General features: G+C 45.3%; 1 protein-coding gene across 3 annotated transcripts in view; it reads left to right on the top strand.

Annotated features, from left to right (window-relative positions):
- LOC140076016 (protein mono-ADP-ribosyltransferase PARP15-like) overlaps positions 1-23,234 on the top strand; it is a 73,689-nt gene that overhangs the window by 48,321 nt on the left and 2,134 nt on the right. For all 3 annotated transcript variants that reach the window (XM_072122547.1, XM_072122548.1, XM_072122546.1), the window contains exons 2-12: positions 2,251-2,407; positions 4,975-5,037; positions 6,355-6,528; positions 8,785-8,948; positions 9,991-10,111; positions 10,222-10,284; positions 15,230-15,406; positions 16,500-16,672; positions 19,847-19,892; positions 20,963-21,108; positions 23,025-23,199. In XM_072122547.1, coding sequence (XP_071978648.1) covers positions 2,293-2,407; positions 4,975-5,037; positions 6,355-6,528; positions 8,785-8,948; positions 9,991-10,111; positions 10,222-10,284; positions 15,230-15,406; positions 16,500-16,672; positions 19,847-19,892; positions 20,963-21,108; positions 23,025-23,199 — 1,417 coding nt within the window. In that variant the 5' untranslated portion in view covers positions 2,251-2,292. The remainder of the gene's footprint in view (positions 1-2,250; positions 2,408-4,974; positions 5,038-6,354; positions 6,529-8,784; positions 8,949-9,990; positions 10,112-10,221; positions 10,285-15,229; positions 15,407-16,499; positions 16,673-19,846; positions 19,893-20,962; positions 21,109-23,024; positions 23,200-23,234) is intronic.

The following is a 23,234-nucleotide window of genomic DNA, read 5'->3' as shown; positions in this document are numbered from 1 at the left end:
GATTTCCTGCATGTGTCGCTTCCCCGCTCAGGTCCCTGGAGTTCACCTTCTTCTTCCTGGTGCATGTAAGTGCATTGTCCGTGTATAATGCACTGTGCGGGGAGTCACTAAGATCCTGCACCTGGTATCCTGCATGTGTCGCTTCCCCGCTCAGGTCCCCAGAGTTCACCTTCTTCTTCCTGGTGCATGTAAGTGCATTGTCCATGTATAATGCGCTGTGCGGAGAGTCACTAAGATCCTGCGCCCGATATCCTGCATGTGTCGCTTCCCCGCTCAGGTCCCCGGAGTTCACCTTCTTCTTCCTGGTGCATGTAAGTGCATTGTCCGTGTATAATGTGCTCTGCGGGGAGTCACTAAGTTCCTGTGGCCGATATCCTGCATGTGTCGCTTCCCCACTCAGGTCCCTGGAGTTCACCTTCTTCTTCCTGGTGCTTGTAAGTGCATTGTCCGTGTATAATGCGCTGTGTGGGGAGTCACTAAGATCCTGCACCCGATATCCTGCATGTGTCGCTTCCCCGCTCAGGTCCCTGGAGTTCACCTTCTTCTTCCTGGTGCATGTAAGTGCATTGTCCGTGTATAATGTGCTGTGCGGGGAGTCACTAAGATCCTGCGCCCGATATCCTGCGTGTGTCGCTTCCCCGCTCAGGTCCCTGGAGTTCACCTTCTTCTTCCTGGTGCATGTAAGTGCATTGTCCGTGTATAATGCGCTGTGCGGGGAGTCACTAAGAATCTGCGCCCGATATCCTGCATGTGTCGCTTCCCCGCTCAGGTCCCCGGAGTTCACCTTCTTCTTCCTGGTGCATGTAAGTGCATTGTCCGTGTATAATGTGCTCTGCGGGGAGTCACTAAGTTCCTGTGGCCGATATCCTGCATGTGTCGCTTCCCCACTCAGGTCCCTGGAGTTCACCTTCTTCTTCCTGGTGCATGTAAGTGCATTGTCCGTATATAATGCGCTGTGCGGGGAGTCACTAAGATCGTGCACCCGATATCCTGCATGTGTCGCTTCCCCGCTCAGGTCCCTGGAGTTCACCTTCTTCTTCCTAGTGCATGTAAGTGCATTGTCCGTGTATAATGCGCTGTGCGGGGAGTCACTAAGATCCTGCGCCCGATATCCTGCATGTGTCACTTCCCCGCTCAGGTCCCTGGAGTTCACCTTCTTCTTCCTGGTGCATGTAAGTGCATTGTCCGTATATAATGCGCTGTGCGGGGAGTCACTAAGATCATGCGTCCGATATCCTGCATGTGTCACTTCCCCGCTCAGGACCCCGGAGTTCACATTCTTCTTCCTAGTGCATGTAAGTGCATTGTCCGTGTATAATGCGCTGTGCGGGGAGTCACTAAGATCCTGCGCCCGATATCCTGCATGTGTCGCTTCCCTGCTCAGGTCTCTGGAGTTCACCTTCTTCTTCCAGGTGTATGTAAGTGCATTGGATGCGACACTATTTGAATATTAAATCCGAATCAGTCAGATCATCCAATGCCCCCCCCCCCCATTTCTGTCGCATAAAAGCCGGCGCCGTGCAACACAATCCCCTTCTAAATCCCTGTCTCAGCAGTGCAAATCCCGAAAACCATGAACAGTCCGACGGAAATGCAATCCGCGGACCCTTAGTAAATAAGCCCCATTGTATGTATAAGTCAGTATAGAGGGACTTGTATGTATTGTCAATAGACCCCAATCCCTACATTCAGATTATAATGGATTGGACCCCAGACAATCAGGATTTTAACGTATATCCTAGTGATTTTTCATAACCTTTTAATTTTGGAGTTCCCTTCAGGATTTTTGCTGCCTCTAAGGAAATTGCTGTCTCATTAGATTTGTACATTTTTACCAAAACTAAAACTGAAATTCACCCAGGACAATAGAATGCAAGGACTAGGAAGAAACCTACATCTATGATTTAGGGATTTGTGTATGGAGATATATAGTATGTAATATTTGTATTTGGGCAGCACGGTGGCTCGGTGTTTAGCACAACAGCCTTGCAGCGCTGGGGTCCTGGGTTCAAGTCCCACATAGGCCAACATCTGCAAAGAGCTTGTATGTCCTCTCCGTGTTTGCGTGGGTTTCCTCCCACACTCCAGAACATACTGGTAGGTGATTAGATTGTGAGCCCCATGGGGACAGGGATTGATGTGACAAGTTCTGTACAGTGCTACAGAATCTGTGTGCACTATAGACATAAAGGAATTATTATTATTATTACACAGCTGTAGAATGTTGTGCCCCAATATTGAATTTTGCAGGTGGGACCTAAGGATCCTGAAGCAGTCTATATAGGTGTTATCATGAGTGTCGTTGCTGTGTGTGAAACATCAGTAAAGTTGAAAAAAGGAGACATCACTGCCGAGACTACAGACGCCATAGTGAACTTAAATAACACAACACTGGATCGCAATGAGGGTAAGGGGCTTACACAGTGGTCAGAAAATATATCTTTATTGTTTGGGTATGTGCATGGATATCATATTTATAAATAATGCCCAGGCAGGAAAATGTCCGTAAGTGTTACAATACCACATATAGGAACTGAATGAATTGTGCACTGATGTTCTTTGAGCAATGAGACCACAGTTTAGCATCTCTAAAATATAAGGTTTGTGTAAAGAGTACTGCAACCAAGCTCTAATGGAACCAACTTATCACATTAACTTATCACAGAACCAAGCTCAGATGATCTTCAGCTTTCCATCACACATCACATATTTCAACTGAGTAAATTATAATCCCAGTTCCCATGATGCTTTTTAGCTTCTAGTAAAGTAACATAACAGCAAATTCAGTTAGATTCCAACAAGTAATTCCACTTACAACTGCTTTAGCATGGAATAAATATTAGAAACCAGCAGTGAAATAATTATATAATGTGCATAGTCTGCGCTGTGTGAACATTCAGGGTTACAGCTTCCTCTATATATATAGCTCCTGCTCTCAGGACACTGAGGAGAGGGGTGAATAGTCTTAAACAGCTTGAGGTGCAAAGAAAGACAGAAAAAGTTCTGCAGAATCACAGGCTGGGGTGGAAGGACTGGTAGGGAACAGAAGAGCATTTCTAACTCACTATTATATGCATGAGAATTCTTTGGTCACACATCTGCAGACACAAGGCTCTCCTGCTAGCTACATATGAGAGCAGAATCACATGACCTCCCCTTCCTCCCTTCAGAGTGAGCAGGGAGCAACAACCCCACCCATTTGTGAAATAGTGATGGGAAGTCCGCTCTTCTTAGTGAGCTGTATCATTAGGCTGTGCTCACTAAGAAGAGCCGGCTCTTCTGGCTCTTGAACGCCTCCCTATTAAATATATAATAGGGATCCTCAGTCTAGTCAGTCACCCCACACCACTTCATTTTTAACCCGACAATATCGGGTTAAAGTGGGCGTGCTGAGCCGTTTAGGGGTGGGGTTAAGTGAGCCATCGGCTCACTGAAGGGAGCTGACTCCCCTCGTTCACAAGAAGGAGCCGGCTCGTTCGCGACTGACCCATCACTATTGTGAAACTGTTCTGTATCTTTTGTGTAAACACTCAGTGATAATCAGCACAGAGAGAGGAGGTAAGAATCACAGACTTCTGCTTAACTGAGGAGGATAGTAGGAAACTGCTGAACATAGGTAATGAAAGAAATATGCAAATTTGTCCTACAAAAATATTATCAGAGGTATACTTTTAAAAGAGAGAGATTTTGGTCCTGACAGAAAATCTGAATCAAAATCCTTTGTTTGTCCTAATCCTTGATGAATCTTGTCCCAGCTAAATATATATTTATACTAATTCCAAACCAATCTAGCTACCGTATATACTCGAGTATGTAATGTGCTGAAAAACCCTAACTCAGTTTATACTCGCCTTCCGACGCCCCCCCGGCAGGTCCTCTTCAACCGATCGATGCTCCAGTATCTTCTCCGTGTCCCCGCGCCGTCCGTCACAGGGATCGGGATGTCAGCCGCTCGCTGACGTTCTACTATGTGCGCCGGCATCGGCACACAGTATGATGTCAGCGAGAGGGTGATGTCACGATCCCTGCGACGGATGGCGTGGGGACAAGGAGAAGATAAGAAGATACTGGAGCATTGATCGATTGAAGAGGACCTGCCGGGGGGGGGGGGGGCATCTGAAGGTCTGAAGGTGAGTGCATTGTTTTTTTTTTTTTGTTTTGCAGGCTGTATACTCCAGGGGGCTGACTGGCTATATACTACTGGGGGCTGGCTGGCTATATACTACAGGGGACTTGCTGGCAATATACTACTGGGGGCTGGCGGTATACTCCAGGGGGCTGGCTGGCTATATACTACAGGGGGCTGGCTATATACTACAGGGGACTTGCTGGCAATATACTACTGGGGGCTGGCGGTATACTCCAGGGGGCTGGCTGGCTATATACTACAGGGGGCTGGCTATATACTACAGGGGACTTGCTGGCTATATACTACTGGGAGCTGGGCAGGCTATATACTCCAGGGGGCTGGCTGGCTATATACTACTGGGGGCTGGGCAGGCTGTATACTACAGGGGCTGGCTGGCTATATACTGGGAGGCTGTGACCAATGCATTTACCACCCTCGGCTTATACTCGAGTCAATAGGTTTTCCCGGGTTTTGTGTTAAAATTAGGGGTCTCGCGCTTATACTCGAGTATATACGGTACTTAGATATGGTATCAGAGATATTGCTGGGCTTACCACTATCTGGGGCACATGTTCAACATGGCACATCTTACACCTGCAGGGTGATGGTGACAGTCAGTGGGTGTGGACCCACTATGTTACCAAACTGGTTTGACTTTGCAACACTCCTAAGGGCATTGTCTATGTGGTGCAGTGGTTTTTATTCACTCTGTATGGGGATCTAAACTTTGTTTTCAGGTGAAACCACCAGGTTGCTGCCCCTTGAATTTGTACCAGCGTCGGTGATAGCTGACCCTAGTGGTTCCTTGTCTAACTGTTTAATATGATATATTTTTACATTTCTAGGAGTATCTAAATCCATTTTGGAAGCAGCGGGTCCAGATGTAAAGGAAGAATGTAAACGTTTTGGTAAATTCCATGTCTATATTGCAACATTTTAGAGATGTGCGAAGAAGTAAAATTATTTGGAGGCCCTTATTTATTTGCCCATCTTAACCTGCATTTACTCAAGATATTTCTTTATTTAACTGCCCCAAGTCCTGTCTTGCTTCAGGCACCGCTCTGCTCTGGGTCCTGATGCCAACTGATACAACAGGCATCAAGATACAAAGCAGAGTGGCACATGGAGCATAGAAGAAGCTTCAGCGTGTCACAGGAAGCAGAAGAGGAAATTAAAAGTGAGTATTAATTTTTCTTATTCTTTTTTTGTCTGCACTGGAGGCCCCAGCATTAGTCTGGCGTCCACAAGATGAGTCTACTCTGATGCTTTCCAGCGTTATTCTGGTCTGTAGACATCAGCATTAGTCTACCCTAGAGTCTCCAGCGAGATGCTGGTCTGTACCTCTAGCGTTCGTCTGTTCTGGGGGTCTCTAGCATTAGTCTGCTATGAGGGTCTCCAGCGTTAGTGTGGTATGAGGTCTCACGCAATAGTTTGCCCTGGAATCTCCAGTGATAATCTGGTCTGGGCCTCTAGCGTTAGTCTGCTCTAACAGTCTCCAGCATAAGCCTGGCCTGTGGTCTCCAATGTTAGTCTGGTCAGAGCGTCTCCAGCATTACTTTGGTCCGAAAGTCTTCAGCATGACTTTGCGCTGAATGTCTCTAGTATTTGTCCGTTCTAATGGTGCTCCAATATTATTGTCTTCCCTGAGGGTGTCTCCATTATTATTATTATTGTCTGTTTTGGAATCTCTATTATTATTAGTGTCTGCTCTGGGATCTCCATTATTATTATAGTCTTTGGGGTCTCCAATATTATTATCTGCTCTAAGGTCTCCATTATTTTTTGCCTGGTATGGGCGCTGTATTCATTGTCTGGTGTGGGTTCTGTATTATTATTTATTATGTGGTCTGGAGTATTTGGTTTCTGTGGTGGTATTTATTGTTACACTGTGGTGTTCATCATATTTGAGGTGGCAATGTTTGCTTCTAGGGTTCTGGTTATTAGTGTGGCTCCTTGAAGTTTAGCGGTTTGATAATTGTGCCCGCAGACTAATTAATGTAGTGCACCCCCGAGCTAGGGGGATGAATGTATACAGACAGGGACATTACGCTATAAAGTGTAGAACTTGCAGGGGATTACCAATAGTATGGACTACACTATAGGTCACTACAGAAAGGCCCTCATTTTATACATGGACTATACCTCTAAACAATTAGCTTGAATCATCATATGAAAACTTATGTATGGAATGTGCCTTTTCTACCATTTATATGGTTTTTTTTTAGCTGGACTCCCCAATGATGGCTATGTCGTGACCTCAGCTGGAAATCTGAAATCTCCTAAAATAATTCAACTAATTGATGTACGACCCAACAACATTGTCGCCTCAGTAGTAAAAGCCCTCAAGGCCAGTGATAGCAACAACCTGGCGACCATCAGCCTCCCAGCAATGGGAACAGGTAAATAGTGTGAAGGTAAACAGTCACAGTTATAGTGTATTAGTGACTGTGCCTCATTGTAAAGAGTTCTTTTCTTAAAAACAAAGGCATAAGAAGCTTAAAGGAAACCTACCACTTTAAAATTACACTTATAACCCTCAAATATCTTGCAACAGCTCAGGGTGAGCTGATGCCGGACCATATCTTGACTAGTTGCAGAAACCGCCGTATTCCGTGAAAAAGTGTTTTATTCGTTATATTCAAATCCCCCTTCGGCGCACCATGATATCGCTGTGCACTCCATGCGAGCGACCGTCCGAAGCCTGCCCAGCCTCCTGGAGTATACATCCTGCAAAACAAAAAAAAAAAAGAATGTACTCACCTTCAGATGCCCCCAGGCAGGTCCTCTTCAATCGATCGATGCTCTGGTATCTTCTCCTTGTCTCTGGCACCTCATAATAATGCGCACAAACGGTCGCGCGCATGGTGCGCACAGTGATATCATGGTGTGCCGAAGGGGGATTTAAATATAACAAATAAAACACTTTTTCACGGAATACAGCGCTTTCTGCAACTAGTCAAAGATATGGTCCGGCATCAGCTCACCCTGAGCTGTTGCAAGGTATTTGAGGGTTATAAGTGTAATTTTAAAGTGGTAGGTTTCCTTTAAAGAAGAGCAGATCCTGCCAGAGGGGGCACACACCAGTAAGTCAGTGCTTGGGTGACAATCCTTAATCCTGGTCGTAGATGTCCTTTAAACTTTATGTCAAGTATGCATAAAAAATGATGCCTTTTTTAAAAATAAAATTCAGATTTTAAAGGGGTTGTACCAAAATTTACTCTCTATCTACAGGATAGAGCATAAAAAAGTGATCTTTAAGGGTTCAACTGCTGGCACCCCACCGATCACAAGAACGATCACCAAACAATCTGAAAAATGTGGCTCCTGTTGTCATTAAAGCATGGAATGGCAGGACAAATGTGCGTCCTGCTGCTTCATTGAATTCTATGTTTATATGCATGCTCAACAATCTCCTACTGCCCCCTACTGTTTCAGTTTCTGACTCTTATACAAGGTCCTTGGTTTGGGTCCTGGCAGGGATAGGGTACAAGAACAGACTTAGCAGTAATTAAAATTGAGTGAATTCCCAAATACAGTGCCAATCCCACTATCCTTTGTCATAGAATAATACTCTAATAATATTTGATTGATCTTTAATGTACAAACTATAAAAATTTAATAACATATTTTAAAAATGCAATAAATAAATAACCCTAAATACAGACACCATTGTTATATAGCAGTGGTGGCGAACCTATGGCACGGGTGCCAGAGGTGGCACTCAGAGCCTTTTCTGTGGGCACCCAGGCCATCGCCCCAGCACACCAGACAGGACTCAAAGAATCTTCCTGCAGTTCCAAGCAACTTAAAAGATGCTGCTTTCAGTCATATTTTGATACTTACTACTTGGGTCTGTAGGAAGAGGGAGAATGCGTAGACAGTGCTGAATTATTTTTGGAGGACCTCTTGCTGGCCCCTACAGGTCTACAGAGGGACACAGGAAAGAAGCTAAAATTATGAATTCTGAAAATTTTCCATCTTTCCATCTTTCTGGAGCGGAGTGGGGGGGGGGGGTGAGCGTAGCGGAGGAGAACAGAACGGAGGGAGCGGGGGGGGGGGGTGTATGCGGGGTGGAAGCCCGGAGCGCGGACAGGTAGGGCTGCACTTTGGGCACGGGGATGTGGCGGCCGGCGGGAAAGAGGATGTGCCAGCCGGCATGCAGGAGGGGGTGTCAGCCGGCATGCGGGGGGGGGGGGGGGGGCGGCTGCATGGGCGGCAGCATGGTCGGTCAGGCAGACGGCAGCATGGGCAGGCGTTCCGGTGGCAGGATAGGCGAACTGGTGGGCGGCAGCATGGATGGGCAGGCACACAACGCCACCCCCTAATGCAGCATGTGGCGTGCCGCCTGAGGCGAGTCTCTCAACTCACCTAATGGCAGGTGCGCCCCTGCATGGAGCCCTTTGAGAAGCTCAGTCCCTGATTCGTAGAGTTGTCGGGGCACATGGGAGAGGGCCCACAGAATGGAGATGACTAGGTCATAGCCCTTGATACTGTTGTGTGTATGCAGTCTAAGGGAAAGGGGGCCCAATTCAGGAGTTTGCTATGCCCACCCTCTCATAGTTACGCCCCTGGCCCTAAAGAGAGGCAACTTTGCAAATGTTCTTTCATTTTTTAAATTTTTAAAAATATTTTCACATTTCTTTTTCTTCTTTAAGGGATCGGTCAATTAAAAGCTGAAGCATCAATAAGATTGGTAATGAAGGGGATAGAAGACTACCTGACTGATCCTTCTGTAATGACTGTCATTTCTGAGATCGTCATTGTTGTTCTTGAACAGGATATCCATGAAAAATATCAACGTTTTTTTCAAAATTACAAGGTGAATACTCAGTAGCCGGCAATGTCATTGTTAGTTTTTGGGAATGGTTCATAAAGTGGGGAGAAATTTTCTCAATATACAGGAGTCCCCGGGTTACATAAAAGATAGATTATGTAGGTTTGTTCTTAAGTTGAATTTGTATGTAACTAGGAACTGGTTTATTTTGTAAGTGCAGCTCCAGACAAATTATATTTTGTCCCCTGTGACAATAGGATTTTGAACATTTTGGGTTGACAAGGGAACAAGAATTAACAATAAAGCTTCAGTACTGAACACCGAGAGTTCCCAATGAGAGTGTGAAGTGCCTCATTGGACTCACATCTAGATGAATATACACAGTTTTTATATTGTGTCCATAGAAAGAGGTTATATAGGGCTATTTGGGCACTAAACGACAAGGTAGTTGATTTAGGATCCTGACAGGCCCTCTTTAAACAAGCTATTTTTTTTTTTTTTTTGAAGATGCATGAACTCCTGACTTGCACCAAGTCTTCAAAATAAAAAAAAAATGGCAGCACTCCACACAAAAAAAATCAAACAAATGGATTACATGTCTCCAAGTTTTCAAGAAGAATAAAAATAAAGGGTTCCATAAGAAATAAGAAGTTAGTTATCCTCCCTTGATGCCCCACTGCTATAACCCAGACATTGCCTAGGCCCCAAGTTAGTTTCATTTCCTGGCATTTCCCGATACACAGGAAGTGTGCGTGCTCAGCCAATCACGGGAGGGAATGGTGATCTGTCTCTGCATATGATTGGCTGAACAAGCACCTCTGAGGAAAAGTAATGCAGGAAAACCTGAGGAAACCAATGCAGCCTCTGGTCTCCAAGAGTGGTAAGTGATGGGTAGTAACTACTGACCACCAGCAACCAGACATTCATTAACTAAAATCTTAACTATTAACACATTTTTGAAAACAAAAGCTTAGTTTTGAGTTCTGCTATAGTGACCCAGTAATGATATAATACTATACATAATTTTGACCAACAAGTCCCTATATGGACCCAAATGTATATAACATAGTTTCTATCCCTAATTTAGACCAATTACCCCCACTTCTCTGCTTTTGGAAAAATTATCGAATTAATAAAAGGTGATATCACTCATCAGGCGGTGGACTGTATTCTGAACCTAACAAATTCATCATTGAATCAGTCATGTGGTAAGTACAGAACATTAGAGTAATACATATTATATATAACATCTAATACATATGAGTAAAGGCTCAGTGTGCAGTTCCCATCCTGTATGTATTTATTCCTGTCTTTACAGGTGTCTCCGGGGCAATTCTCACTGCTGCGGGCGACAAGGTTAAGGAGGAATGCCAAAAACATGGTATCTTCTATGCATGAAAATAAACTTCTTTGTAATTTGCAAAAAATTATAGATTTTTATTGTGTATAATAATACAGTAGATAGTGACAGCCATGATGGCAGCATAACCAGAAACCCCATAGGGTTGAATGAATAAAGGATGATAAGAGAGGGGATGGTGGTTGTAATAGCAGTGACAGGGAGGCTGTTGGCTTAGTCCTCGGCAGCGCCCAGCTCTGCTGTTATTTTGTCACAGTGGTATCTTTGATGTTTTGGTGTGGTGTAGTGACGGAGACCGGGAGGGAGTGGTTGTTCTTTTTACTTGACTTGGTCTTCTGCTTAAACTAAAGCTCCCATCATAATCCATCATGATCATCCAGGGACATTACTCATAGATCCAGGAACCGTGAATGTGGGGTCTTCTTATATTTGTTATCCATGGTCTCCTTCCTTCTAATATCAACTTTAAAATTCTGCTAATGTTATCTGGACAAAGATGAGATGTTCCACAAGATTTGGCTTTCCTGGCTCACTTTTCGCTCCTCGCCCTACATGAGCTCCTGGCTGACTACTGGCGTCACCAATTCCAATCATAAGAGCGCAACTTAAGGGGGCTCATTTACTAAGGGTTGCATGCTTCACTATCGTTGGACTTTGCACCTTTTTCGGGATTGGAACGGCTGTGACAGGTATTTAACAGTCGTCTGCGCTGGGATTGTGTCGCACACGATCAGTTTTTGGCACAGCTGTGCTGCTTCCATGCGACACAGATTGGGGTGCGTACTGTCGGACGATCCTACCGTTTCGGACTGAGTGCGAGATTTAACTAACAAATTGTGTCGCAAGATCTTACATGCACAGGAAGAAGGTGAACTCCGGGGACCTGAGCGGGGAAGCGACACATGCAGGATATCGGGGGCACGATCTTAGTGACTCCCTGCACAGCACATTAGACACGGACAATGCACTTACATGCACCAGGAAGAAGAAGGTGAACTCCGGGGACCTGAGCGGGGAAGTGACACATGCAGGATATCGGACGCAGGATCTTAGTGACTCTCCGCACAGCGCATTATACATGGACAATGCACTTACATGCACCAGGAAGAAGAAGGAGAACTCCGGGGACCTGAGCGGGGAAGCGACACATGCAGGATATCGGGCGCAGGATCTTAGTGACTCCCCGCACAGCACATTATACACGGACAATGCACTTACATGCACCAGGAAGAAGAAGGTGAACTCCAGGGACCTGAGCGGGGAAGCGACACATGCAGGATATCGGGCGCAGGATCTTAGTGACTCCCCGCACAGCGCATTATACACGGACAATGCACTTACATGCACCAGGAAGAAGAAGGTGAACTCTGGGGACCTGAGCGGGGAAGTGACACATGCAGGATATCGGACGCAGGATCTTAGTGACTCCCCGCGCAGCGCATTATACACGGACAATGCACTTACATGCACCAGGAAGAAGAAGGTGAACTCCGGGGACCTGAGCGGGGAAGCGACACATGCAGGATATCGGGTGCAGGATCTTAGTGACTCCCCGCACAGCGCATTATACACGGACAATGCACTTACATGCACCAGGAAGAAGAAGGTGAACTCTGGGGACCTGAGCGGGGAAGTGACACATGCAGGATATCGGGTGCAGGATCTTAGTGACTCCCCGCACAGCGCATTATACACGGACAATGCACTTACATGCACCAGGAAGAAGAAGGTGAACTCCGGGGACCTGAGCGGGGAAGCGACACATGCAGGATATCGGGCGCAGGATCTTAGTGACTCCCCGCACAGCGCATTATACACGGACAATGCACTTACATGCACCAGGAAGAAGAAGGTGAACTCCGGGGACCTGAGCGGGGAAGCGACACATGCAGGATATTGGGCGCAGGATCTTAGTGACTCCCCGCACAGAGCGTTATACACGGACACTGCACTTACATGCACCAGGAAGAAGAAGGTGAACTCCAGGGACCTGAGCGGGGAAGAGACACATTCAGGATATCGGGGGCACAATCTTAGTGACTCCCTGCACAGCGCATTATACACGGACAATGCACTTACATGCACCAGGAAGAAGAAGGTGAACTCCAGGGACCTGAGCGGGGAAGCGACACATGCAGGATATCAGGCGCAGGATCTTAGTGACTCCCCGCACATCGCATTATACACGGACAATGCACTTACATGCACCAGGAAGAAGAAGGTGAACTCCGGGGACCTGAGCGGGGAAGTGACACATGCAGGATATCAGACGTATGATCTTAGTGACTCCCCGCACAGCGCATTATACACGGACAATGCACTTGAATGCACCAGGAAGAAGAAGGTGAACTCCGGGGACCTGAGCGGGGAAGTGACACATGCAGGATATCAGACGTATGATCTTAGTGACTCCCCGCACAGCGCATTATACACGGACAATGCACTTACATGCACCAGGAAGAAGAAGGTGAACTCCGGGGACCTGAGCGGGGAAGCGACACATGCAGGATATCAGACGTATGATCTTAGTGACTCCCCGCACAGCGCATTATACACGGACAATGCACTTACATGCACCAGGAAGAAGAAGTTGAACTCCGGGGACCTGAGCGGGGAAGCAACACATGCAGGATATCGGGGGCACGATCTTAGTGACTCCCCGCACAGCGCATTATACACGGACAATGCACTTACATGCACCAGGAAGAAGAAGGTGAACTCCGGGGACCTGAGTGGGGAAGCTACACATGCAGGATATCAAGCGCAGGATCTTAGTGACTCTCCGCACAGCGCATTATACACGGACAATGCACTTACATGCACCAGGAAGAAGAAGGTGAACTCCGGGGACCTGAGCGGGGAAGCAACACATGCAGGATATCATGCGCACGACCTTAGTAAATCGCGGCACAGGACATTATACACGGACAATGCTGTGAATTATGTCGGACAGGTAAGTAAATGTGCCACAGGGTGTTCCATTCCCCCCTCCACTGCCTGCCCTCCCCGCCTCACCACACCTTTTGTTTTCCCTTTTTTTTCTTCTTCTTTGTATGGTTTGTTCACGGCGTTTCAGTGGCCAGGTTGGGCCCATCCAGGTTGAATATGTTTTACCTCATTATTTTCTGTTCTCACTTGTTGTAAATAATTTGCATCACTATGCACTCAATACTCCTGACCGCTTGTATAAACCTGTATTGCATACTGGGTTAGCACCTGTTAATTTGTGAATGTGCATGTTTAATAAAAGTCTTATGGAACCATAAAATTCTGCTAATGAGCCTGAGGTCCTAGTCTCCTGCACTATTCTAGTGACATTCGAATAATAGTATCCACAATTCAAAGCTGCGAGGGTGGATCACTTTAAGTAACCTGGAAGTTACTCCTCTACACTCACCGGCCACTTTATTAGGTACACTTGTTTTAGGCATGTAGACATGGTCAAGACAACCTCCCGCAGTTCAAACCGAGCATCAGTATGGGGAAGAAAGGTGATTTGTGGCCTCTGACCGTGGCATGGTTGTTGGTGCCAGAAGGGCTGGTCTGAGTATTTCAGAAACTGCTGATCTACTGGGATTTTCATGCACAACCATCTCTAGGGTTTACAGAGAATGGTCCGAAAAAGAAAAAACATCCAGTCAGCGGCAGTTCTGTGGGCGGAAATGCCTTGTTGATGCCAGAGGTCAGAGGAGAATGGGCAGACTGGTTCGAGCTGATAGAAAGGCAACAGTGACTCAAATCGCCACCCGTTACAACCAAGGTAGGCAGAAGAGCATCTCTGAACGCACAGTACGTCCAACTTTGAGGCAGATGGGCTACAGCAGCAGAAGACCACACCGGGTGCCACTCCTTTCAGCTAAGAACAGGAAACTGAGGCTACAATTTGCACAAGCTCATCGAAATTGGACAGTAGAAGATTGGAAAAACGTTGCCTGGTCTGATGAGTCTCGATTTCTGCTGCGACATTCGGATGGTAGGGTCAGAATTTGGCGTCAACAACATGAAAGCATGGATCCATCCTGCCTTGTATCAGCGGTTCAGGCTGGTGGTGGTGGTGTCATGGTGTCTTTGGGCCCCTTGGTACAACGCCACAGCCTACCTGAGTATTGTTGCTGACCATGTCCATCCCTTTTTGAGCACAATGTACCCTGTAACATCTGATGGCTACTTTCAGCAGGATAATGCGCCATGTCATAAAGCTGGAATCATCTCAGACTGGTTTCTTGAACATGACAATGAGGTCACTGGACACAAATGGCTCCACAGTCACCAGATTTCAATCCAATAGAGCATCTTTGGGATGTGGTGGAACGGGAGATTGGCATCATGGATGTGCAGCCGACAAATCTGCGGCAACTGTGTGATGCCATCATGTCAATATGGAGCAAAATCTCTGAGGAGCTTCCAGCACCTTGTTGTATCTATGCCACGAAGAATTGAGGCAGTTCTGAAGGCAAAAGGGGGTCCAACCAGTTACTAGCATGGTGTACCTAATAAAGTGGCCGGTGAGTGTATATCTGGAGCAGAGCTGAACCCAATAACAACTCACAGAAACATTGTGGGGTCTCGCCTAGGTATCCCTCACCCAATACTTGCCAATTTGTTACACCAAATCCCTCTTTTGTGACTCCGAATGCTTCTCCCAGAACCTCCTTTCTCCTAAACTGCTCACCAAAGGTTAAGGCCTTTGCTTTTTATCTGCTTGTTGTAGCTCCTTCCGCTATTCTGGAAACTTCTGGGAAACCAGCCACGCAGAAAGGGTTACCCAATTCTTTCCGCTATTAGTGGAGTCTGTCAGCATAAAACCATAGGGAAAAATAACATTACATCTATCAGCATATATTAACACATAATGAATTAGTAATGGTCATTATAATAACAGTATGGGACTAACCATAATAGAAGAATATCATCGTTAGAGTGTTCTTCATTTCGTCTACATTGTTCTCACATGTGGTTTTCTTAGGAAGTTTAAGTTCAGATGGGGTGGCGATTACATCTGGAGGAACTCTTGAGAGTAAGCGAATCATGCACATTATCGGACCCACCAGGGCACCTGATTATGGACCTTCCATCGACAGAATCCTACATGAAAGTCATAAGAATGGGTTTACAAGCCTGGCACTGCCCGCTATTGGGACAGGTATGTAAATTTAAACACCAATTTTGAGAAGATAAATCAGAAATCATAACAGAAACAACCTTTAGGCTCCGTTCCTAGGGTCCTATTCAATCTCTTAAAGAGGACCTGTCACCCAGAAAATGACCCCCACCAAATGTGCCCCCCCCATAACCCTCTCCCCAGCCCCTTTTTCCCCAGCCAGTTTTTAAAAAAATTTATTTGTGGTAAATTGATTTAAACCAATCCGACCTCTTACTAAATAAGCAGTCGGCCTTATTCATAAGGGGGCCGGCCGACACACCCCAGCACGCCTCTGTCAGCGGGGACCTGTAGAAGAAGCCAGCAGCATCGCATATATTGTGTAATCGCTGCCGGCTCTCTGTGATGTGGCCGCGACGCACTGACAGCGGCTGCGGCCGCAGACTTTCTCCTTGACATTGCCGGCCGGCCAGCCGCGCTGCACTAACAGCGGCTGCGCCACCGCTGCCAGAATGTGACGTGGTCGTATCCGAGGAAGCTATCTGGTTTCTAAGGGACAGAATAACTACATTTATGAGAAATTATCTTCACACAGGAACATTTTTTTAATTAACATCCAATTGAAGAAATGTTACATATGGAAAATGAATTTAATTAAATGTAAATACCCAAATGGGAAAACCCCTTTAAGGTCTCATTCACACGAAAGTAATGGGGACTGATATGTGGCCTCACCATTTGCAGCCGTATATCGGTACACAAAAAAAAATCAAAGAGTAGGAAACTGCATTTTTGTGTATTTAATACCTCCGTACACTCTTCACACTTATGACTAACATGGGGTTTAGTTCGGACCAGAAACGCGTCTCATCAAACTTTGTAAACTTATTGTTAATGTTTTTACTAAGGGAACCACAAATGTTCATGGTGAATTACATCTTTTTTAAAGTTTTTAAATAAAAAACAAATAGACAGTGGACCTAATCTTTGCTACGTATTCCATCCCAATGGAGTGATGTTGGGAACACCGGATTTCTTGGATTGAATTTCTATGTAATTTATGTATTATAATTTTATCTGAAAGAATGATTATTTGTATATCACGCGGCTTACATAACTTCATATGTGTTTTTAGGTATGGCCGGTGTAGATGTAGAAGCTTCCATCAAGGCCATCCTCAGCAGTATCCTCAACTACTTATCCGATACCCTAATCCCTTCCCTTGAAACAATCTTAATAATTGTCATCCAAGAACCTATTTACAAGAAGTATCTGGAGGTTTTTCAAGCCAAAAGCAAAGAGTTACAGGTAAAATAATATGCACGACGGCCCAAAGAAAACCTGTATTATGGAAGACGACGCCTATTGTTACCATTAATTAAAATAACAATTTTCAACAATTATTATTAAAACTTTTATGGACCCATTGCAGGTTGTTTACTTCACAAATGTAAATGATCCTTTAAAAATGAATGTTTTTTAACATAGCAAGGGTATCTACTTATACGCCCCTAGAAATAGAGATAAACAGATCTGAAGTAAAAGTTTGGGTCTGGGGTTCGAATGGCAATTACAGCCATGGCTAGGGTTAGGGTTGCTAGTAGCTAGGGCAGTCAATTTGCCAGATTGGCTGCACAGCCGCCAATTCAGCAATATGTCTAAGTTGCGAACCCCAGACCCAAACTTAAAGTTCAGATCCGCTCATCTCCGCTAGAAGTTAAAATTGACAAAAACATTAAACTGGAATATAAATGTGTAAATAGTATATAAGAAGGTTAGTGGACTGTGGTTTTACCTTTGATCTCTTAGGCATTTTAATGTTTTTAGTATTTATTTTAAGTTTTAGTTTTAAAAGTTGGTCAAAATATACCTCATTCCCACAAAGGTTCAGGGCCCTTGGGATACTTTTTATGTTTCATAGATAGATCCATCTAGACTCTGCCTGTAGCAGACTCTGCCTGTCCACTCAACAAACTATACATAATATGCACTTGGACACATTGGGGCAGATTTATCAAGCAGTCTGAAAGTCAGAATATTTCCAATTGCCCATGGCAACCAATCACAGCTCCCCTTTAAAATATTCATGAGCACTGGTGAAATGAAAGCTGAGCTGTGATTGGTTGCCATGGGCAACTGGAAATATTCTGACTTTCAGACTGCTTGATAAATCTGCCCCATTGTGCACATCCCACCCACTAACTCTTTCACAACACCCTTTGCACATTCAATATACACAATTGGCTATTATATAACAACGCTAATTAGAAAAACCTTGTCTTTGCTTAGGACTAGGAATAGTAGCCTCATTTACATTTGTATACAAATGTTTATAACACTTTATTTTTTCTTTTGAGCAGAAAAATTAGACCTGATATGACGATAATCCAGTAGAAGAAACTCTTTTGTGACCGGAGCTGAAAAACGAAAAAAGATGATCCATGCAGGTTTCCTCCTTATTTGTGCACCAAACACAAGGGATCACTTCCAGGGATAAGTCCCCATTCAGACCAGAAACCGTCTAGTCCCAGTCTCCTCCACTCACTGTATATAAGAGACATATCCAGACATAGTGTAGACAGTTTCAAACTTTTCAAACTTTTATTTCCAGTTCTACTCACATATGTAGATAAAAAATGCGCATATCACAAATAACTCCACGAGGACGCCAATCCTTGCCCCGCCCAGGGTTTCGCCTCTGTGCTTCTTCCGGGGCATCTTATATACAGTGAGTGGAGGAGACTGGGACAGGAGTGAAAATATGGACGTTTTCTGGTCTGAATGGTGACTTATACCTGGAAGTGATCCCTTGTGTTTGCTGCGCAGATAAGGAGGAAACCTGCATGGATCATCTTTTTCGTTTTTGAGCTCCGGTCACAAAAGAGTTTCTTCTACTGGATTATTGAATAGTGGATGTTTGCTGGATCCATCTAGGACCGTTAAGGACGGCTCATAAGAGGGAAGGTGCAGCACCACGCAAATTTCTTGCTGATATGACGATGCAGAAGTAATAATTTTATTGATGCTCACAGCAAGGATGATCTTACTGACAACCCTGGGTGATGATCGGCATCGGATAATCTTACTGACAACTTTGGGTGATGATCGGTAGTCTCGGCCCAATATAAAAGAAGTAACTGGATGTCAGCGACCCAGAAACAACAGGGATCAAAACGAAGACATGGGCTACCCCTATGCCAGGCTATAAACATGACCTAAAAACCTTCCACACAGGAGACTAACCATCGCGGAAGATGCAGCTGTGGATAAAGGGGAGGACATTGGGACTATCCCGGGATACTTACCAGGGGGGTGGGCCCTTGGTCTCCGCACGGGACCCGGCCCCGTCTGCTCTCCGGCGCATGCGCACTTGGGGCGTCGCCGCAATGGAGGTGGAGGAGTGGTGGCGCCGCGTGTGCGCGGTGTTCCGGGGGGCGGGCGGGTTCTGAACTCCGATGGGAGGAAATGACATCAGACGCCAAGCCATTCTGAAGGATATATAAGTTCATTATTGTGTGATATACAATATCCCCTGAGGAAGCTGTGAAGGAACAGCGATACGCGTGGGGTCAGGTCCTATCGGCTACATGGAAACATGGTGATTTGCACTCTCATTACTTATACATGGTATACCGTATGATGCCTACTGGGGTGTATTCTCTACTACTTGTCTGATATTTGCACATTTGTTTGCCAGTCCATGTTTACCAATAGCCTTTACTTGTGGCAGCTGATAGGAAACCATAGGACTGCATTTTAGTCTATGGAGTGATACAACACACATTGGATGTGTTTTTTAAGTGTGTTTTAATGTATATCAATAAAATTCAGGTTTTTTATGTCTAATACTTTAGTGGTTTTTTAACACCAGCTCTGTTTCTATATATTGTGAACAGTAAAGAAAGGAAACCTACCATCAGGAATCGACCTATAAAGGTAGATCTGATGGTAGGTTCCTCCTAATATCCTAAGCCCTAAACTATCTTTCACTAATCCTATAACACTTCCTAACCTTATCTAAACTTTATCTAGCTAAAATTCTAATTTTAGACCGAGGCTACTAGGGCGTGGGGTAGCCTCTCCAGTGTGTAGCCTGTACTGTCCCTGCTCTTGCTATACAGCTTGTGCTCACGCAGCCAGCATCTTCAAGCTCTGCTCATGCGCAGTAGCCCCTTCAGTGCTGTCGGCTGTCACAATATGCCCATGCGCTCTGCCACCAACACTGATCGGTAGGTACTGAACATGTGTAGAGCTCAAAGAAGCCAGAAATCACTAGGGAGAAGGTGCAGTGACCTACTCAAAATAATCAGTTGGTACTAACCTTACAGCTACCAGTGGTTTTCAACATTTGCTACCGGTCAATGACAGCAGTAGGTCAAGCCTTGAGGTCAAGTTAAAGCTATTTGGTATGGGTATTAGTGTTATTTGTATATTAATTCTTCTTTTTCATTTTTTAAATAATTATTTTATATTGTGTTTTAGGCACTACAAAGGGAAGAAAAGATAGTATCGGCAATGCTTCATGGAGGTAACTATGATGATTTCTATCTTTAATATTAGACAATTCCTAAATGGTCAGCAACTTTTCAACAAACTTTACTTGAACATAAGAAATTTTGAAATACCACGCTCCCAGAGGCCGCTCCCGAGTCGCCGGCCCTCCCAGAGGCCGCTCCCGAATCTCTGGCCCTCCCGGAGGCCGCTCCCGAGTCTCCGGCCCTCCCGGAGGCCACTCCCAAGTCTACGGCCCTCCCGGAGGCCACTCCCGAGTCCACGGCCCTCCCGGAGGCCACTCCCGAGTCTACGGCCCTCCCGGAGGCCACTCCCGAGTCTACGGCCCTCCCGGAGGCCACTCCCGAGTCTACGGCCCTCCCGGAGGCCACTCCCGAGTCTACGGCCCTCCCGGAGGCCACTCCCGAGTCTACGGCCCTCCCGGAGGCCACTCCCGAGTCTACGGCCCTCCCGGAGGCCACTCCCGAGTCTACGGCCCTCCCGGAGGCCACTCCCGAGTCTACGGCCCTCCCGGAGGCCACTCCCGAGTCTACGGCCCTCCCGGAGGCCACTCCCGAGTCTACGGCCCTCCCGGAGGCCGCTCCCGAGTCTCCGGCCCTCCCCTAGTGCCATCATCCCCTGCGGTGGTCCAGAGGGTCCACAGTCTCTTCCTGTAGAGACTTTTCCCTACAATTGTCCCCACAACTGTGACAACATCCCTGCTAAATTCAGTCTTGTAGCAAGATGGACAGACTATCTCTGGGGTGTTAGCTTCCATAGAGGTCTAAAGAAAGGGTAGAGGGAGGAGTGAGCAGTGAGCAGAAGAAACATTGTGGTAATATCTAGTAAGAATAGAGGGGACAGTTATGGCCTTACAGGTCAGAGGGCTGCTGAGAGTATGGGGTATGTGCCACAATGACAATTGCTGTGATGTTGCATAAGATGTTGCCCGTAGTTGTGACCTCCCTGCTACATGGAAATGTTTCTATCCACTGAGCTACACATCAAGGAGTTTATTATATTGTAGATTGCAGGTACCATCTCATTTAGAGCATCATTATATTAAGTAATGTCACCAAATCTAACAGCATTTATTATTTTCTACAGTAAAATTCAACTATCCACAGAAATGGACTGACATTAGCAGAAATGATTTTCAGGAAATAATTCTTAAAGACACATCAGAAGAATACAAAGATGTCAAAGATAAATTCTTCCAAACTGCTTCAACGAGTAAATTTCAAATTACAGAGGTTGGTATCCGTGACTAAAATACTCTAGACTTATTTATGAGATGATCTGGTTACTTAAAGGGAAACTGTCACCACATTTGCACATATACAGCCAGTGACAGGTTCCTATAGAGCCCTATTAACTATCTGACACCCTTGTTTTAGCTAAAAATTGTTTTGCTTACATCTCCATAAATCACCTTTTATCTTATATTACCTGGCATCAGAGGGGGCATGTCCTGCTCATCCGGCCCCTCCCATCTAATCCTCCCCATGCCTTATGCCTCCTTACTCGTCACTGTTCATGTCATGTGACCAGAGTGACATCATTTCAGGTCCTTTAGCCTCTTAACAATAGCAAACTGTACCCCAAGCGTCTATCTGACCACATGAAGAGACAGCAACCACCATGGATTTCTACTCCTTTCCATCCTCCATGGAGGCTGCTGTGATTTCATGTAATCACACATATGGTGTACAGTTTGCTATTGTTAGAAGGCTAAAGGACATGTGATGATCACTGGTCACATGTTATGACACAACACAAGTCACTGTGTAAAAAAATTGACACAATATTTCCTATAAGTAAATAGAGCTTTATATGTATGTAGTTGAATATTAGCAGATGGCCCCTAAGTACAAGGAGGCATAGCAGGGATTTGAAGAGACACAGAGCTGTCAAAATAATGTGGCATAGTTCACTTCCAGCCTGGGAGAGAGATGAGTCATAGATACCAGACATGAGTCAGACAAGCTAATTTTCATATCAGAGAAATGTCTGTAATTAAGGTACAGTGCCTTCCTGTCAGCTAATTTTAGGTGATATGGGTAGGACTTGTAACCCTTTATCAGCAGACATTGTTAGTCAGGTGGTCAAAATCTGGTGACAGGTCCTCTTTAAAAGGAACCTGAGGGGTGATTTCTGACACCAACCTATCCACCTGTGCTTATGGACCAGTGGTTTAAAGAGAAACTGTCAGTTAAACTAACCCACACTAACCCCACTAAACATATGTTTGAAAATTATGTGGCAGCACAACTATCCCGATATTGTTCCTCCCCATGCCTGTAAAGTTCTACAATCCGTTTGTAAATTTGACGCACCATCATCTTTCCTTCATTTCTGGCATATTCATGTTCTTCCAGCTCAGTCGCACCTCCAGTTTCCTGATCAACAATAGGCGTGCTTTCTTTTGCCATAACTCAGCTACCTCTTTCACCCCTCCCTTAGGAATGAGAGAGACGCTGGCTGTGTAAGAACTGGTGAAGAGAATTCCTGAGGGAGGGGTGAATGAGGAATTGATTTCTCTTCAGCGAGTCACACACAGCAAGAGTTGCTCTAATTCTTGAGGGAGGGGGAATGAGGTAGCTGTGTCCAGGTTAAAAATAAAATACACTTACACTTATCTAGAGATGAGTATGACAAGTCTCTGGTCATAACATCAAGGGACATGAGTGGCACCCACCACCCAATTTCCTTGTCTATATCTTTCTTCCTTTTTATAACGTCATGTAAATTTCCCGTTTAATTGCAAAGCCGGGCACATTCACCATCCATGCTCATGTAGAACAATGAGTGAGTCTGCATTCCCACACAGCATACTGCTTTTCAGGAACAGTGAGGGAGTCGGATGCCGGTATTATACCAAGCCCAACAAATAAAATTTTAAATATTTAAGAACCCAGCCCGGTTGTAAGTACATTTTTGTTTCTGGATAAACCTGTAAAGGACTATATAGGAGACTTTGTGCTTCTAAGGGACTTTAGAGGGCAGCCTTTTCTATTTTCAGAACTTCCATGTAAGTGAATGAAAAGAGTCTTACGAACAAGGCCATCTCTAATAAAAAAAATAATGTTAGGAACATAGGCAGGAATCCTTACCCAATGGATGTGTCCAAACAACAGCATTTTATGTTTCATTAACCTTTATCCTTTAGATCAAACGTATTCAGAATGTACCATTGTGGCAGAGTTTCACCATTAACAAGCAAACTGTGAATCGAAAAAATCCTGGCTACAAAAACATCAAGCACCTGTACCATGGGACACATTCTGGCGCCATTGGCAACATTAACCGCAATGGATTTAATCGTGTCTACTGTGGTGAAAATGGTAAGTTACCTGGCAAATAGTCTATGGCATATTAG

The sequence above is a fragment of the Engystomops pustulosus genome, chromosome 8, assembly GCF_040894005.1.
Source record: "Engystomops pustulosus chromosome 8, aEngPut4.maternal, whole genome shotgun sequence".
Classification (NCBI taxonomy): Eukaryota; Metazoa; Chordata; class Amphibia; order Anura; family Leptodactylidae; genus Engystomops; species Engystomops pustulosus.
This window is presented reverse-complemented; position numbering and strand designations above follow the sequence as displayed.